Source organism: Theobroma cacao, chromosome 9, assembly GCF_000208745.1.
Source record: "Theobroma cacao cultivar B97-61/B2 chromosome 9, Criollo_cocoa_genome_V2, whole genome shotgun sequence".
Taxonomy (NCBI): Eukaryota; Viridiplantae; Streptophyta; class Magnoliopsida; order Malvales; family Malvaceae; genus Theobroma; species Theobroma cacao.
Genome location: NC_030858.1, coordinates 5,132,936 through 5,150,317, shown reverse-complemented (window position 1 = coordinate 5,150,317; position 17,382 = coordinate 5,132,936). Strand labels below are relative to the sequence as shown.

General features: G+C 36.1%; 2 protein-coding genes across 2 annotated transcripts; one reads left to right on the top strand and one right to left on the bottom strand.

Annotated features, from left to right (window-relative positions):
- On the top strand, positions 1,113–5,964 carry LOC18588497 (probable glutamate carboxypeptidase 2). Its single transcript, XM_018128377.1, has 12 exons — positions 1,113–2,160; positions 2,307–2,374; positions 2,646–2,727; positions 2,825–2,917; positions 3,011–3,163; positions 3,388–3,456; positions 3,570–3,657; positions 4,582–4,665; positions 4,866–4,954; positions 5,072–5,188; positions 5,273–5,416; positions 5,607–5,964. Exons 1-12 carry the CDS (start codon positions 1,213–1,215, stop codon positions 5,787–5,789), a joined length of 2,118 nt encoding a protein of 705 aa, XP_017983866.1. The 5' UTR covers positions 1,113–1,212; the 3' UTR covers positions 5,790–5,964.
- Positions 6,555–15,719, bottom strand: LOC18588496 (probable serine/threonine-protein kinase vps15). Its single transcript, XM_018127971.1, has 11 exons — positions 15,308–15,719; positions 14,959–15,081; positions 14,808–14,853; positions 14,550–14,710; positions 13,486–13,565; positions 12,848–12,953; positions 12,434–12,610; positions 9,150–12,347; positions 7,923–8,170; positions 7,738–7,837; positions 6,555–6,934 (listed from the first exon to the last, which is right to left on the bottom strand). Exons 1-11 carry the CDS (start codon positions 15,578–15,580, stop codon positions 6,758–6,760), a joined length of 4,689 nt encoding a protein of 1,562 aa, XP_017983460.1. The 5' UTR covers positions 15,581–15,719; the 3' UTR covers positions 6,555–6,757.

Genomic DNA, 17,382 nt, shown 5'->3' with positions numbered 1-17,382 from the left:
GCAGCAGGGTCACTTTCGGTTTTTTCCACTAAATCCTCCCTCAACAGGCTGTCACGTTCTTTCCCATAACACCAAATCCACTCTCTGTTTAAGACTAGCTACTCTCATCAGCGCTTTAAAAAGGAAACAGGTTCGTGCATAGGCAAGCAGTCAGCCAAAATTTTGTGCATATATTAAAATTATCAATTTCATTCATTTTCTTTTATTCTGAACAATAGGATTAACATGGAGTAAATGTTAAGCTACTGTTCCTAAAGTTCAAATTACTCAAGGCATGTTCAATGTTCAAATTCTTCACCAGAAGACAAAGGGTAATCAGCTAATCAAGGACGGGAATCCATATCAGCCTATCAATCAAGTAGTTGGGGTATTACATCAGTGGCTGAAAAATTCCAATTACAGTTGATGGCTTTGGGCATTGAAGAATAGTTTAGGTGATATGAGGAAAGATGACAAGAAGCAACCCTTTGTAATAGGAGGACTGCGGCTCAATTCTATCTTCCTTGTTATCTCAAATGGGAATCATTTTAAGGGCAAGCGGCAAGCCAATGAACACAGACATGGGTCAAACCCCATCAAGGATTGGTCCCACATGCTAATGAGATGCGTGCAGCTATATCTTGTCTTTTGCTACTATAATATGATAAAGACAATAAACGCTCAGTCTTTGGAGGCAAATTTACCTGATTAGGCTTAGATTCCCAGTCAAATGATACGGTGTTGATAACAGTTTCCCAAGGAAAAAGTTACGGGAGACATAACATTTATAATAACCAAATCCACCTCATTTAATCTCCCTTTTTAAACCTTTAATTTGTTATAACGAAAATAACCCACTTGGATAAAGAATTAAAGGTAAGAAACGGTCCAATAATTAAAGAAAACTTTAAAAATGGGGAAAAAAAAGGGGACATCAAATGCTGTCCACTATGAAAAATCCAACACTACAAGTAAAAGATTGACATTTTAACTCCATTTAAGCATAAAATATGTAAAATATGTTAATCAATCATTATCTAATAATTCAAATCTATTTGGACTCCTTTATTTACTCTCTTTCTCTCTCTCATTTTCAGTGGTGGTCCTTCTAAACCTTTCTTATTTTCCCCAACTCCATTCCAAAACCAGGACCTACTAAAACACAGCCCCACAAGAAACAACAATTAGGCAGTAAGGTTCCTCATACGGTCAACAAAAAGAAAACTAAGCTCCATGTTCAAAGCAATCGCCGCCACGTTCCTAGCCATAGCCACCTCTTTCTCTATTCTCCTCTTTTCTCCCCCACCAAAATCTTACTACCACTCGCTTTTCATATCCGACTCCCTGTCTGACAATGTCTCAATATCGCACCACCTCTACACCCTCACCCGCCGGCCACATGTTGCTGGCTCCCAAGCCAACGCTGAGGCTGCAGCCTATGTTCTTTCCACACTCTCCTCCTGCAACATGCAGGCACACATCGTCTCCTATGAAGTTCTCCTAACCTACCCAGCTTCACGTTCACTGACTCTGACACGTCCCCCTCCAGAGCCACCTATAACTTTTGATCTGAAACAGGAAATATACGATGGTGATCCCTATGCAGATGTGGCTAATGAAGTGCTGCCTACTTCCCACGCATACGCCAAGTCAGGTTCTGTCACTGGAGCGGTGGTTTATGTAAACTATGGGCGGTTAGAGGACTACGACACGTTGAAAGAAATGGGAGTAAACGTTACGGGTACTATTGTTTTGGCGAGATATGGGCAGATTTACAGAGGAGACATTGTAATGAATGCGTTTGATGCTGGTGCTATAGGGGCACTGGTTTATACGGACAGGAAAGACTATGGAGGTGGGGGAGGTGATGCAAAGTGGTTTCCCGACGACAAATGGATGCCGCCAACTGGAGTTCAGGTGGGAACAGTCTATAACGGCTCTGGTGACCCTACTACGCCAGGATGGGCTAGCACTCAAGGATGCGAGAGGTTGTCAGTTGAGGAGGTGGAGAGGAGCGGTGATGTTCCTCTAATACCTTCATTGCCAATATCAGGAGCAGATGGTGAAACAATCTTGAGGTCTATTGGTGGACAAATTGCAAAAGATGATTGGCAAGGAAGCAACGGTGCCCCAACTTACAAACTTGGACCAGGGCCAGGAGTTGTGAATCTCAATTACAATGTGAGCATTGAATTTAGTACCTGTCACCTTGGATGATCACTGGAACATCAGGATAAGTTCCAATCTAACCCTAAAATCCAGTCTGTCAAATTGAACCCTAACTTAAAATGTTCATAATGGGTTGGCTTCTTGAATGGGATTTTCAGGGGAAACAAGTCATTGCAACAATTCAAAATGTCATTGGTGTTATTGAAGGAGTGGAGGAACCTGATCGGTAAGTTCAGTAACATTTGTGAACACGAATTACTATCATTTGAGTTGGGTAGACCTATTACTGCAAAGTAAGCCGTTCCCTGTTAGGACTTGTACAGACATCCACCTGAAGCTAATAGACCTATGAAAATAACAATCAACTAATCAAACATCACGAATATCCCCTGATAAGACCTAAGAACTCATAAAATATTGTATATGCTTAGGAATAACTAAGAGCACTTACTCGCCTTATAATGATTTCCACCTGTTCTAATTGTAACTATTCCTAGGTTTGTCATTCTGGGCAATCATCGTGACGCATGGACTTTTGGAGCTGTTGATCCCAACAGTGGAACCGCAGCACTGCTAGAGGTGATTATACATTCCCACTCTTGCTACTTTTCAATGGTAAAAATAGATATCACATTTGGACAAATTGTGCCTTCAGTTGAATTTCTATGCGATGTAGGTTGCCCAAAGACTCTGGAAGTTACAAAGAATTGGTTGGAAACCACGACGAACAATTATTTTGTGCAATTGGGATGCTGAGGAGTATGGCTTGGTGTGTCTACCTGCCTATCTCTCCTATGCCTCTATCCCTATTTGGCTATTTACCTCTTTCTGAATAGAAATTTAAACAGACTCCTACTTCCAGACAGGATCAACAGAATGGGTAGAAGAAAACAGAGAATTGCTGGCTTCAAGGGCAGTTGCATACTTAAATGTTGATTGTGCGGTATCGGGAGCAGGATTTCATGCTGCTGCAACTCCACAGCTTGATGAGCTACTCAAACAAGCTGCACAACAGGTATTTCAACAGTGCTAAAACAAACCAACAGCAGGGCAATAACAATAATAGCTAGGAGTAACCTAAGAATATATATAGTTCCTAAGTATAAGCTGGCAAGATTTGCGGGAAAAAATGAAATGACGACAACGTATAGAACATTGTGTCGTTGGATATCAATCCTTCTACCAGGTGCCACTCTTCTCTCACTTGACATTAATCATTCTTCTATTTGATTTTTGAAGATTCAAGATCCAGATAACTCATCACAGACGATCTACGAACAATGGGTTGGGTCCACCCATTCTCCTGTGGTGAGCATAATGCACTAACTGAATGATTCCAAAGACCTGTCTAGTTGGTATGTATACTTTACATGTCTACATCAAAGTTGACATACTCATTAACCTGCACATAATCTGTGAAGATTGGGAGATTAGGAGGAGCAGGTTCTGATTACGCGGCTTTTGTGCAACATATTGGTGTTCCAGCAGCTGACATGCTTTTTGGAGGAGGTAACAAGCAAATTGTACTTCACGCCATTTCATTCTACTTCACCAGACTAAAAAAATAAAAGACAGGACAACATACACGCAATGCACTTCTTTTGTTTGGATAGACACCAACAAAATAGTTTGAGCAATATGAGGATGAAAAATAAATAACATAATTTTTCCAATATGTTAAACAATGCACACATAAATGCATTAATTTAGACTAATGTAAGCAGACTAGAAGATCTCACAACTACATGACCAATAAATATCAAACCTTGCCAAACCAAGTAGCATCTCCTTTCATTGTACTAAAGAAACTATTCATTCTATTCATGTCAGGTTGATAAAAGACAATGCCACAAGGATAATGATGCAAGATAATAAAACAACCAGTACTCTGACAAAGTCCATAGATCCGGAAAATAATTCCTAATAATTTTCAATTTTTACCCTCAAGAATGACTCATAATCCACGTAAAAGATCTAATTAAAGTTCCTTTGTTGCATACTTCCATTCTTGTTCGTTAGACATTAATCCAACCTAGAGGCCCAGGCACAGATACATGCTCATAATACTATATTATTTATGTGTCTCAGGACAGAAATAAAACACAACTTTGAGCACTCCTCCTTAAGTAGCTGAATAAATTTCAAATTTCTCTCAGGAGATAAGAAAAAAAAAATCACGTCAACATTGGCTTTGAAGTTAATGTATCATCAATCTCCTTTTACCTTGTCCAGGCACCCCCCACGCCTCTCTCAAAAATAAATCTCACTGCAAGGTACTTCAACTTAAAATCTTTTCTAATGCCTTTAATCCTTTACCTTAGATGCAACTTTGAACCCCCAGAATTTTGCAGCAATTAGCGAAGTAGATGCAAACATATGATGGCATAGAGTTTTCTTATGTCTCATGCCTAATGAATGTAATTGTTGATGCAGGATACCCAGTATATCATTCAATGTATGATGACTTTGTCTGGATGGAAAATTTTGGTGACCCAATGTTTCATAGACATGTTGCAGGTACATAACAGCATCTACCAATTATAAATCCTTGAAAAAATGATAGTATCTAAAGCAATCTGTCACTTGATAAATAGGATAGCTAGTGTACTACTTACTTTAGCATTTGTCAAACAATTCATTATCTGAGAAATTTAAATAAAAAAACCTCAAACAACTAAATGACAAAATGAGATTTTTTTTTTTTGTCTAAATAACAGTGGCAAGTGTTTGGGGTTTAGTAGCTCTTCGGCTGGCAGATGAGGAGTTCTTGCCTTTTGATTATCACTCCTATGCATTTGAACTCCAGGTAAATTACCCTCTCGGAAAGAAATAACTATATGCAGTCCTATGTAGTATAAACCCCGTTAGATTTATTGTTGAGCCACAAAAGCTTGACGCAATACAACAAAATCCATGATAACAGAAGAGTGCAGAAGAACTGGAAGATGAGATTTCAGATAAGGGCGTAACCTTTTCCCACTTGTTCAAGTCTATCGAGGAGTTATCAGAAGCAGCCAGAAAGATAAATAACCAGAAAAAGGTAACACTACAGTTTCCATAAATCAAGTTTAAAATAAAAAAGTAATATTGTCCAGCAGAACAAGTAACGGAAGCATTATTATAGGAAATAAAAGAAGCTAAAGGTTGGACGTCAATGTGGAGAAACGACCATGTTAAAGTAAGAGAGCTAAATGACAGACTAATGATGGCAGAACGTGCATTTACGGACCGTGATGGACTTCTTAGAAGGCCATGGTACAAACACTTAGTAAGTTTTCCTTAACTACATTCACCTAAACAAGTTAATTTTTTCGTTGTACTAAGGTTTCGCTTTCAATTAATTCATTAAACAATCAAGTTAAATATCAAAACCGCATGATGGAAACCCCGAGAAATATATTATTCAATATCATAATTATTACTGAATGGACTAAATTGCCTACTATTGTGACATGCAGATTTATGCACCCTCAAGGCACAATGACTATGGATCTACATCCTTCCCAGGAATAAATGATGCAATTGAAAAGGCAAAGAATCTGAACACTGTTGAGTCATGGGATTTGGTGCAACATGAAGTCTGGAGAGTTTCTAGAGCTGTCGGGCATGCCTCCTTGGTCCTCAAAGGAGAACTAACCTGAACTGTGCAAAACAGACCTAAAACTTGAGACAGTTATGTACGTCAGCGAAGGGCCATAAGAGCTCTCTAGATTCTAGTAAAATTCACCTAGTTGACCAAGCACCCTAATACCAATCATCAGTACTTAGCCTTATTTCACGTATTTTATTTATGACACAATCCCAGATTAATGATAACTCAGACTATCATCACAGCTATCATAAAAGGAACAGCAAAAATGAGAACAGCATCGGCAACAGTAATGAGGGAAAATATACCTAATAATGAAAAAATCAATGAATAACCTCATTTAGCAATTAACATCTAGAATGCTGCTTGTTATATTAAATCAAACACATTGATTAGAGCATGAACATGAATAAACCATCTCAAATGCCATTGTATTTTCTGTTAGTTCTGCATCCATTCTCATTCATATTTTCTTTTCCAATTTCATCTCTTCCGGCCATCTCCAAATCCCAACATCATTTCTGTCTAAGCTCCTTTATAGACAGAAATTGGTTATTGATGGCAAAAATAGAAAGAAAATTATGGCAAAACTGTTGGCCACCCAAATACTGTCTAGTTCAGTATATCAACAAAATATTAATTTTATGAACTATAAACAAATTTAACAACTAATGCAAAAGAACAGCAAAATTGGACGTCAAAAGGTTGTATAATTTAATAGCAATGGCTGAACTTTGCACTTAGATGCAAGAATATATGGAAAGACAAGAAGTTCTTTCCTTTTAAACAAGAATACAACCTATTGTATTTTCTTTTCTTGATAAATAGAGCATTTTATTAATAATGAAAAATCCGTATAGACCTACATGCTTACAAACTGTACAAAAATACAAATCAAGGAGATTAGTGGTTAGACTTAGACTGCAGAATTTAGGATCTGAATTTGAATATATATTATGTACAATTTTACTATTGTTGGAACTAAATATTTACATTAAAGCACTAAAACTTTTAGATTATTCACTTCCAAACCTTAATAGCCCCATCTCTACTGCTTGATATCAAGAGTCTCTGGTTCAACTTCACAGAAGCCAAAGAGAGGATGGAATCGTGGTGGCATCCAGCAGAATCAGTGGCAGCAGCAGCAAGAACTGCTTTTGCTGTCAGCTTCGTTGTTAGAGGTCGTCTCTTAGTCTCCTGTTCGCAAGAAAAATTATACAGTTTTAATATTGTAAATCCTAAAAGCGGGAGACCCCAAATCAACAACTTTAGCAGCAAACATTTCACAAGGCTTTGCTTTATAATGAAACGGGAGTTGACATAATTTGCACAAAAAACCATGACAGAAGATGAGAAGAATGATTCAAAAATGACATGGCCATCAACTTTAGCTAAGTGAGACACGCAGTTTTCATTAACAGTTAACAACTTAAACCTCCAAGTACTTGAAGCTTAAAAAACTAGTTAATAAATTGAAAATCTGTCAGAATACGAACATTTAAGAACAGGGAAGGTAATAAAACAACATACACCCCTACAAAGATTAAGTTGTAAAGCAGGAAGTTAAAGTTTCCCAGGATATGTCATGAGGAAATCCTCAATCACCTAAATAGGCTACACTTCCACACAAGGTGAATAACACATTTCTATCTAAAGTCAAAGCTCTAGATAAGGAACATTTCGATCTGGATATAATTGAAAAAACTTAGTTGCGTAATGATGAAATCAGAAAGGATGCTTGTCTAAAACATATATTAACTCTTGAATAGACTCCATACTAGAAGAATTAAAAACATCTTCTGCCCCCTCACGCATAAACCACGCTTATTTAATTCAATCAATAAGATCCAGTCCATACTCCTTACTACTGGTTGTCACAAATTTGAACAGGATAGATACATAGAATGGAAAATCATAATCAACAGAAGACAAACATCTAACCATCCACTAATCTGAAAGTAAGGTAAAACACCAGAATGAAGTTAGAGATAAACCTATACCTGTACAACTTGTGCACCTAAACTGGATCTAGTTTCATAGAAATCATCATTTCCAACTCCCTTCAAATTTGGGCCACAGATACAGTAACTTCGATCAGGGCTGCAATGAAAACAATGCAAATGAAGCATAAATTTCCATAAGATCACGGAACAGGGGATAAAAAAAGAGAGAATTCAACTAAAACCTGCAATGGTCCCAGCGGCGAATCCTTAAGTCGGTGCCCCCAGTCAACAGATCACCACCAGGTAAAGGAAGTAATGAACGAATACCCGGAAGACGAGGAGGTGGTTCATTCAGTTCATCTACTCGATACTTCGGATTCGCATTCCTCCTCAGATCTGATTTAGAGCTTGTTTTAGTTGATGGCCTTGCCAAGGCCCATGGTAAATCAGACATTTCTGCATCACTGTCATAATTTGCAGCCCTAAATACCTGGAGAAAGAAGTTGGAAAAAAAAATCAATCAAGATGAACGTTCAGACAGAACAAAACTAGTTCTCATTCTAGAGAGCCAAATCCAGGCTTTTAAATACTCCTTCAAGAAATTTTTTTCCATTATACATTTATCTCTAAAGAAGATTCTCAAAATTAATATCTTGAACAAGTAAACAAGTGATTCTCAAGCTTGCTTCTTCCAACTTGTTCAACCTCTCTCTGTCATCCAATACTTGAGGATAGTGACAGAAGCAATTCTACTGAGGTCCAACCAGTTGAAACTGATTAGTAATAAGATTTTAGATTCTGCACAATTTATACAATTCTTGTATTACTAATAACTTCAGTCGAGGAAAATATGGAAATGTCCATTATGATATTAAACCAAAAACGGACGTGCTTTTAAAGAGACCAGAGTCTGCTTTTGCTCTTCAATTTTCCATTGACATTTAGACCTTGCTTGGTAAGAGGAATTGAAACATTTTTTTTCCCTCTAGTATACTCAGTAGGAAGCATGAGAAGTGGATGTAAAAGAACAGTGTTTCCATCAATTGCTAGGTAGAATTGAAAGTGAAAATCACATTATTTTATCATTATATCCTTTATAAGAGTGATAGGACATCTGAAAAAATGTAAATAACATTGTATATTTGCAACAATTGACTACACCTCTCCCATTTTCTCTCCCCTAATCCAATTTAGAAGGATTGATTGATCTTTCTTAATATAAATAGAATATGGCAATCACTCCTATTGTTTTTGCCTCAAACTTTTCTATCCTACAGAGCCAGCTAAAAATCATATTTCGATCCTCTTTTCCACTCAAGCCTTTCCATCTTCCAAATGTTTTCTCCTACCAAGCACAGTCTAGTATTAAACTATTTAGAAATTTTCCTAATTAGTTCTCACGATTCCAAATCATTTAGTGTTATACATACATTCACAATTGTGATTAATAGAAGTGATTGCCTGCATACCTGGTGGCAGCTTCCATTCTCCGCATTCCAAAGTGAGACTTCATTGCTGCCAGCAGCAACATAAATAAGAGGCCTAGCAGTGGTAGAAACTGAGACACTTGAAGGAGGAACAAACAGACACATCTTTTCCACAGGGCATACAAGAGAGTATTGCCATGAGTTCACAGGAATAAGGAACCTCAAATCCCAAAGGGTAAGCACACCCCTAGAAGACCCTGAAACAAACCAATTCCCACAAGGGCCTGCTACCAGACAAGCCACATAGCCTTCCTCTGGAACTGCTTTTAAAGTCCATGCATTTGAACTTGATCTTGTATCCCAGAGATGAATCCCACAATTTTGGGAGCTGTACATAAACATCTGACTGCCATAGTTATCTGCAGGGTAGTTCAAAAGGGTAAGTATTGCACCTTCCTTCACATCCTTCTTTTTTATATCAGCAATACCTGAGTACTTTTCAACAACATTTCCAAGACCTCTAGAGATGTAATCAACAGAAAACATATGTATTGTCCCATCGCATGCTCCAACAACAACTTGAGCAGAATTTCGGAGCATTGCAGTGCAAATTGCTCGGCTTCCCTCCAAGTGATAAGTCAGCCTTGACCTAAATGATATATCCTTCTCCAACTTTCTTGAATCCCACACCTTGACAGTGGAATCATCAGATGCACTCACAAAAAAGCTGTGATCATTCGAAATTGCAATATCATTGACAGCAGATCGGTGCTCCTGCAGATGCACGACCAACACCCCACGAGGCCTCCAACCTGAATCTGGAATTGATGAAGACCGAGAAAAGGAGGGTAGACCTGTAAGATCAGTTGAAGCAGAAGAATCTTCCACAGTTACAGAACTTCCTTTCATTGTGCCAGAAAATCCCATATCTTGAAATTTACTACTGACATTGGCTATTTGATCATTTTCCCGACTTTCAGGTTCATGCACGACTCTGTAGAACTGTTTAGAACCACCTGTGATACTGAAGGAGCCTGAAACAAGCTTAGGTGCTGGAACTGAACTAGCCAAGCTAAATGATTTACTAACTGGATCCATCCAAGGCATGGACGATGAACCAATTCCCAAGGAATTCACTTGCAAAGGAGTATCAGAAGCTGCTGGAGGAGCTCCCATTGCTCGCTTGTCCATGCTAAAAGAATACAAAGGTATACCTTCTGATGATTTATCACACATGAAACTATTTACACCATTGAGCTGTGGAGATGTTAAACCTGAAAATTGTAACTTTTCTGAGCATTGAGGATCACGCATACCAATTGTGCTAGAAGCATTGCATGTATGGCCACCCATAGCTCTCAATTTGGCATCATCATCATCAAATTCCGTTAGCCCTGATTGTTGCAATACATTATCAATAGGTCTATGACCCCCAGTAGACTGTTGTTTGTCAGGCCAGTACTTCATTGAGTCTAATTCCCCAGTCCCTCTCTTGAGTAAATCGGCAATTTCCCATTGTTTAGATTGTGCTGATGAGTTGTACCATATCTTTCTCTGTCTCTCCAACATGTTTGAACTCCTAGCATTTTCTAAGACTTCATAAAATACTTGCCTTGAGACTGGAGGTTTTAAACATGAAAGAAGAGCCTTTTCAAAGGCCAGAGATGCAGGTTGTCGACGTAGGAAAGGCCGTATAACTGGAGCAAGGAAAACATAAGAATCTACTGCACCCAAGCACTCACTGCTGGATGCAAGGAAAGCAACAACTGACCTCCTTACCCATTGACTAGGAAAACATAGCAATGGAAAGGCACGCTCTATCATTTCAAGCAATATTCTTTTCCGCAAGAAACCACTTTTGCACAGAATGGCCAAACAATCAAGTGCATTGACAATGACACCCTCAATTGCATCACCCAAAGCCTGCTCAATATAAGGTAAAAGATATTCCTCCACACTTCTTTGGCCCACAAAGAAGCAGACATACACAATTTGCCCATAGAATATTGCCCTTAGCTGCTCATCCCTATCGTTCAAAAAAGCGGGGAGTATGGGCAACAAAAAGTCATTGCTCTGTCTCTGGCCAAAGAAGCAGCATAATTTGCCAATGTCCTGAAGGAGTGCTCTCCTAATGTTCGGAGTTTGCTTTGGACCCATTACAAGTTCCTGAACTACCTCGGCGATGGACTTCCTCAATTGTGAAAGCTGTGCATCACTATTTAACCTTTGAAGGCGCCCAGATGACTCACTAGATGATGCTAATGACTTTGGTGACAAATTCAATTCATTAAGAACCCCAGCCTCACTGAGTCTTATTGAATGAATCAAGAATCCATAAGATGTTAGAGCCAGCTTAGCTATATTGCTAGCATAACAAATTCTCACACTTTCCTCTGGATCATCAGGAAGCATGGAAAGCATTGGAAGAATATACTCTGGAAAAATTTTCGCATCACTTGGAGGAAAATCTCGGACTAAGGGCAGAATGTCACACAAAGTCTCAAGGGCAGCACAACGCACAATGGCTGCTGGGTCAGAAAGCATTGCAATTACATATGGAAGCACTCGCTGCAAGCGGTCTTCGTCATCAATGTATAATGAAGAAGTCTTCAGCAAAAGTATAGCCCCTCTTCTTAAATGAGGCAACTTAACATTACGTATGCAGGAACAAAGCAGAGAGGCGATTAAAACCATCCCTTCACATTTCATGCTGTCTTCAGGTAATGGCAGAAAAGGCATTCCAAATGTGTCTGATTGACTGTCATACTCAGACATCAATGAGTTTAAATCATCCATTGTAATCTTTTTCAAAAAAGGGTGATCATTTTTTCTAAACGAATCAGAGATGCTTTGAAGAAGAAGGGCAGGAGATTGCATGCCATGCTGTTTAAAATCTTGGGAAAGTGCAGAGATGGTTGCATCCCCCGTCATTGACTTCTCACTAAGGTAAGGATTGCTTTGTTCTACATCCCCAAGTAAGGTATCAATGTTACCAGGAAGCTTGAACCGATCCCTAACAGAACCATTCTCTATCCTTTCTCTTTTTGTCAACAAGTGATTTGTGGAGCTTAAGTTTTGTTTTGTAACAATCTCTTGTGACTGCTGTTTTGCAACAATTTCTTGTGACTGTTTACCATTTAAGATGCGTGACTTGCTAAGACCTCTGCCCATCTCATCACTTGACCTCTTGCTCATCATCTGCTTCAGTATCTCAGGGAACACACTCTGGCACATTGCAATCTACAGCAGAAATTACCGAGCAGGAATGTATATATTAAATGCAAGTAGAATTAAGTTACCAAGTTCTAAGTTAGAAATATGTTTACCCTCATATCAGAATGAATAGGATTCCAGCAACAATAAAAATTATGTAGAAATGGTGCGAAGTAGCTAGGAAATACAACAGCTGCATAATTCTGTAGATAGCTTTCAGCACAGAGGCGGGACTCTGGTTCAAGCTGGATCATATGAAGTATCATCTTGCGTATTCCAATATCTGGGATCTGCACATGTAAGGCAAATTATTTGAGAAAAAGATAATCGAGCATGAATGGAAGTTAAAATGCAGAAAGCAAAAGAATAACTTTTCTAGAACTAGCAAGAATATGCACTGATAGTAGCATTTATGCAGGCAAGTAAACAGCAGTAAGATCAAGCAAAAGCCAAGATGAAGAAGGAAAAATAAGTGGGAAAAGGATAGCAAGAGCATCAAGCAGAAGGGCAGGCAAAGAAATCAGCACCTTTTCAAGATGTTGACTAGGATCGTATTGCCCTCTGCGATATGCAAGAAGCTGAGAGAGTTCAAACAGCGGCTGGCCCTCTAGGAAAAGCTCCGCAATTACACATCTAAATAATAGCATAGCCAGTGCATATTATTACATTTTGAAAAAATAACAAATATGGGATTTAAATTACAATTAGAATGCAACCACTATTTCCACATGTAAGACCAAAATATATCAAAATAACTAGTAACATAAAAGTAAGAAAACTTCACAAGAACAAGCCTATCTGATAGACTATTATTCTTCATAAGGAAGTGGTATCATGGCACTGCAGGACTGATCACTCGTCAGGAAATACCACTCAAAAATCCTGAAGATGTTCAAATGTATCATTTGGTATGTTACAGCTAATGTCTTCAAAAGGTATAGTGCAAATTAGCATATCAAGATACTATGTGTACTCATTTACCATATAGCAATATCTTACCAATCACTGCCTAAAAATATGCACTTTTAAAATAAAGTTCAATTTTCAACATCTTTTATCTAGTAACATATGATTTCAGATAAAAACCAGATTCTCTTTGGAAAACTAGAATTGTAGAAGGTAATGTAGTTTCAAAACAAAGAAGCTAATAACTAAGAAAGCTCACCCAATAGCAAAGATGTCCATAGATGGCTTCAAAGGTGCATCTTGTGCAACTTGCATTTCACCTCCATGCTCATAAAATCTCTACACAGCAACAGGGAGACCAGTATTACAACAAAGAATGCATAATAGTTATATTTCGAGGAATTTTTTGACAACTACCGTTAAGAAATATAAAAGCATATGCAATATCAAATTCAATAAGATCTTTCTTCAAGAATAGTGCTTCAACTTCATTCAATATGTTTTATATGTAAGAGAGCAATAAGCTAATGAAAATATTTTAATTGAAAAATAAAAAGTTTTACAAAATACCAAAACTATAAAACATGATGTCCAAAACCAGACGCTTCATCATATGATTCACATGTAGCAATTATCATACATGTTCAACTCATCTATGTTCAGCTAGAATGGTATATATGAATAGAACCAAGTTCAGTAAGACCAGCCCAGTCCATCAAATATCATCCAAAAGTTTTAACTGATAAGGAGGTGCTGTCAATGGGAAAGAAAAATCAGAAAATGGTTCTTTTATGAGATGACCATTTACCTTATCCTGAATCAAATTAAGAACCACATAAACAAGCAAAACGATTACACCAATCCTTTTGCTCCACTCCCATTATGGCAGATACTAAAGCATAAAAGGCAAAAGAATTAAATCAACAATTTTCCACCAATAAACTAACTACCAGCCCTTATCAAACAAACCTTCCTAGTACATGCAGGTGTAACATCAAAACAAATAGTTCTTTTGGAATCAAAGTATTCATCCACACATTTTTTTTATGATAATTATTTATCCAAACTTAGTTATTTGTGATTTGCTAACCTTTTAGAAGATCAGTTTAAACCACTCCTAAAAGAATCTTGGGCAAAATTGCCAGTCAAAAGTGAAATGTGTAAATATGAGGATGTATGTTATTAATTCAAAGTCAGTTCATCCTTGTACAATGTAGCCTACACATGAGACCGTGTCATAGGTTCATTAAAAAATTTATCAAGGAAACAGAGAAAAGAATGCACGGTTCAAAATGCAGAAAAATAAGTGAAATTAGAACCAACCTCCGGTGCAAGATAACACAACCTTCTTCCTCCAGTGTCAAAGAAGAATGAGAAATCCGAGGGGTCATCATAAGGAATATATGTGGGCTTGAATGATGCAAAATCAGCAAGATAAAGCCAGTTCCACGAGGTAACCAACACATTCTCACACTTAATATCACCTAAAAACAAATTCAAATTACCAAAATTAAAAACAACATATCCTTATAAAATCAGGAGATAAAACAAATAAATTTCCTTCTAACTAACTGAACTGACCGTGGCATATCCCCTTATCATGGCACTGCTTTACTGCAAGAAGTAACTGCAGCAACACCAAAATCCAAAATTAAAATAATAATAATAATAATAATAAAGAAAAAGCTAAGAGGAATTATACTCTTCTAAATGCAAAGAGAAATGGATGAACCTGAAACGCCAACCATTTTTTTTCAACGAGACTGAGAAAAGGCCGAGTACTCAATCGATCATGTAAATTATTGAAAAAATATTGCCGCAATAGATATGCCGCTTTATCTGTTTCTTGCCAAAACTGTAAGAAAACAAACCATTCCAATCACAAATGTGCCTAAAATTAAATTTAAAATTCTCAATTAGTTCATTTTAATCTAAACAATACGCATTAGTGCTATACAGCTATAAAAGTTTATATCGTTGGATTTAAGTCAGGCTCTAAGTTAAAATTCAAACCAAACACTAATAGTCCAGAAATTTAAAAAAAAAAAAGGAAACAAAAGAATTGAGAGAGAATTGGTGACCTGGAAGGGCCAGACGTGGGGGTGGTCAAGCAAGCGGAAAGTTTCTTTGATGTGAGCGAGTCGGCGCTCGTACTCGCGGAGATCGATTGAGTCGCCACGCTTGAAATAGACCTTGACGAGGACGAGGCCTTCGTCGTGCTTACACTGGATCGACTTGAAGAATCGGCCTCGACCGAGCACCTCTTTCAACACCAGATTATAAGAAGACGGCAGGTCGTGTAGGTAATACTCCGTCGCCGAGACCTGCGTCGTTCTCGCGATCTTGTTCCCCATTGAGCATTTGAGTTTTCGCGGCGGTGTTGCCAAATCCTTTGTTCTTTTATTTTCCGCCGGGGCACGTCAAAGAGAAATAAGGAAAATAGGAGACTGTGCAGTTCTCTTTTTGTTTTTGTAAAAAAAAAAAAAAAAATTATCTTCTTCAACTAGAGTTTGGCTTTGGGTTTTTTTTTTTTATATCTTGAAGGTTTTGCATAGAGGCAGTAATTAGGAGTCGTGTTTCGAACAACTTGGCGTGGAGACGATGGGTAGTCCATTTTAGGCCCATTAATTCAGGGATTGTTGATAGTAGATGCTCGTAAGGGCACGAATGTCAATTTCACCTTAATTCATTAAATCTTTGTATTTATGTGTTTTCTTAAATTTTATTGTTATATTTAAAATTAAAATAATTTAATCTCTTAATTCTAAAAATTATTTTAATTTAATTTCTTCTTCTAATGATATTTAATTTTACCATTAAAAGAGATAAGATCAATATTAATGTGACACATTTTAATAACGTGATATTAACATAATGATGTAACAGTGTCACGTGATACTAATATAATAATGTGACAATCCTAACATAGTATTGATATATTGATATGTCAATGCAACATGACAGATCAAAATAATTTAAAAAAAAATTAGTGTCACATACTAAATTGAATAAAAATATATAATATAGAGGTTAAATTAAACAAAATTGAGATGTTGATTGACTAAATTAAAAAAATTAAAAAGTATAAATATTTAAATAGATAATAGATATATTTGTTAATAAATCAAATATTTAAATACAAAAAATTTATGATGTTAAAACTATATTTTTTATCTGATTATAAAATATTTACATTAATTTTTCTTCTTTGTAAAAATTAAGTTTGAATTCTCATTTTATAAAAAACATTTTGAAAAAAATTCATATCTAAAGTCAAATTTAAATGAATAACTTACATTAGACTGAAATAAAATAATTAAAAATAAATAAATAAATTTTTTCTATTCATAATAGTATAAAAATTTAACATTTATTTTATTTAGTTTTTAACTTGGGCTGAATTCACATTAGTACAATATATTAATTTAGTTTTTTTTTTAATATGAAAAATGGTGATATGGAGTTAGTGATGATTATAAAAAAAATTTCTCGTTTTAACTTACTTAATTAGGGCATGATAAATCTCTTCTTACATCCATAGAATCTTAGCTACTCCACATTTTCAATTTTTTTATTTATTTTTTATGTTTTTATTTTGTTTAATATTTTAGGTTATATTTTTTTAAGTTGAAATTTCTTGAATTAAATATAGCGTTTATGGTTGATTGAGTTAAATATATTTATAAATATTTGTATAATTTTATTTTGTATTTACAAATTTTTTGTATATCCAAATTAATAATTTAAATTTAAATTTAAATTTAACATAATTTAAAAGTGATATTTGAACTTAAATAAAATCGATTTATAAGAAACTTTAAGTAAATTTAAATAAAACGTAAATTGGGTAACAGTTGAATAATTTTAAAATAATTGATATTAGTAAATTGTGAAAATTGTAACTAAATTAACTTATTTTGCTAATTTGAGTTCAGCTTAGATTAAAAACTAAATCAAATAAATTTTAAATTTTTATACTATTATAAATAAAATAAAAAATTATTTAGTTTTTTATATTATTTTATTCAAACATAACGAAAATTATTCATCTAAATTTGACTTTAAGTATGAAATTTTTTTTATAGAAGGAGAATTCAAACTTAATTTTTGCAAATTAAGTAAATTAATGTACACATTTTAAAATCAAATAATCAAG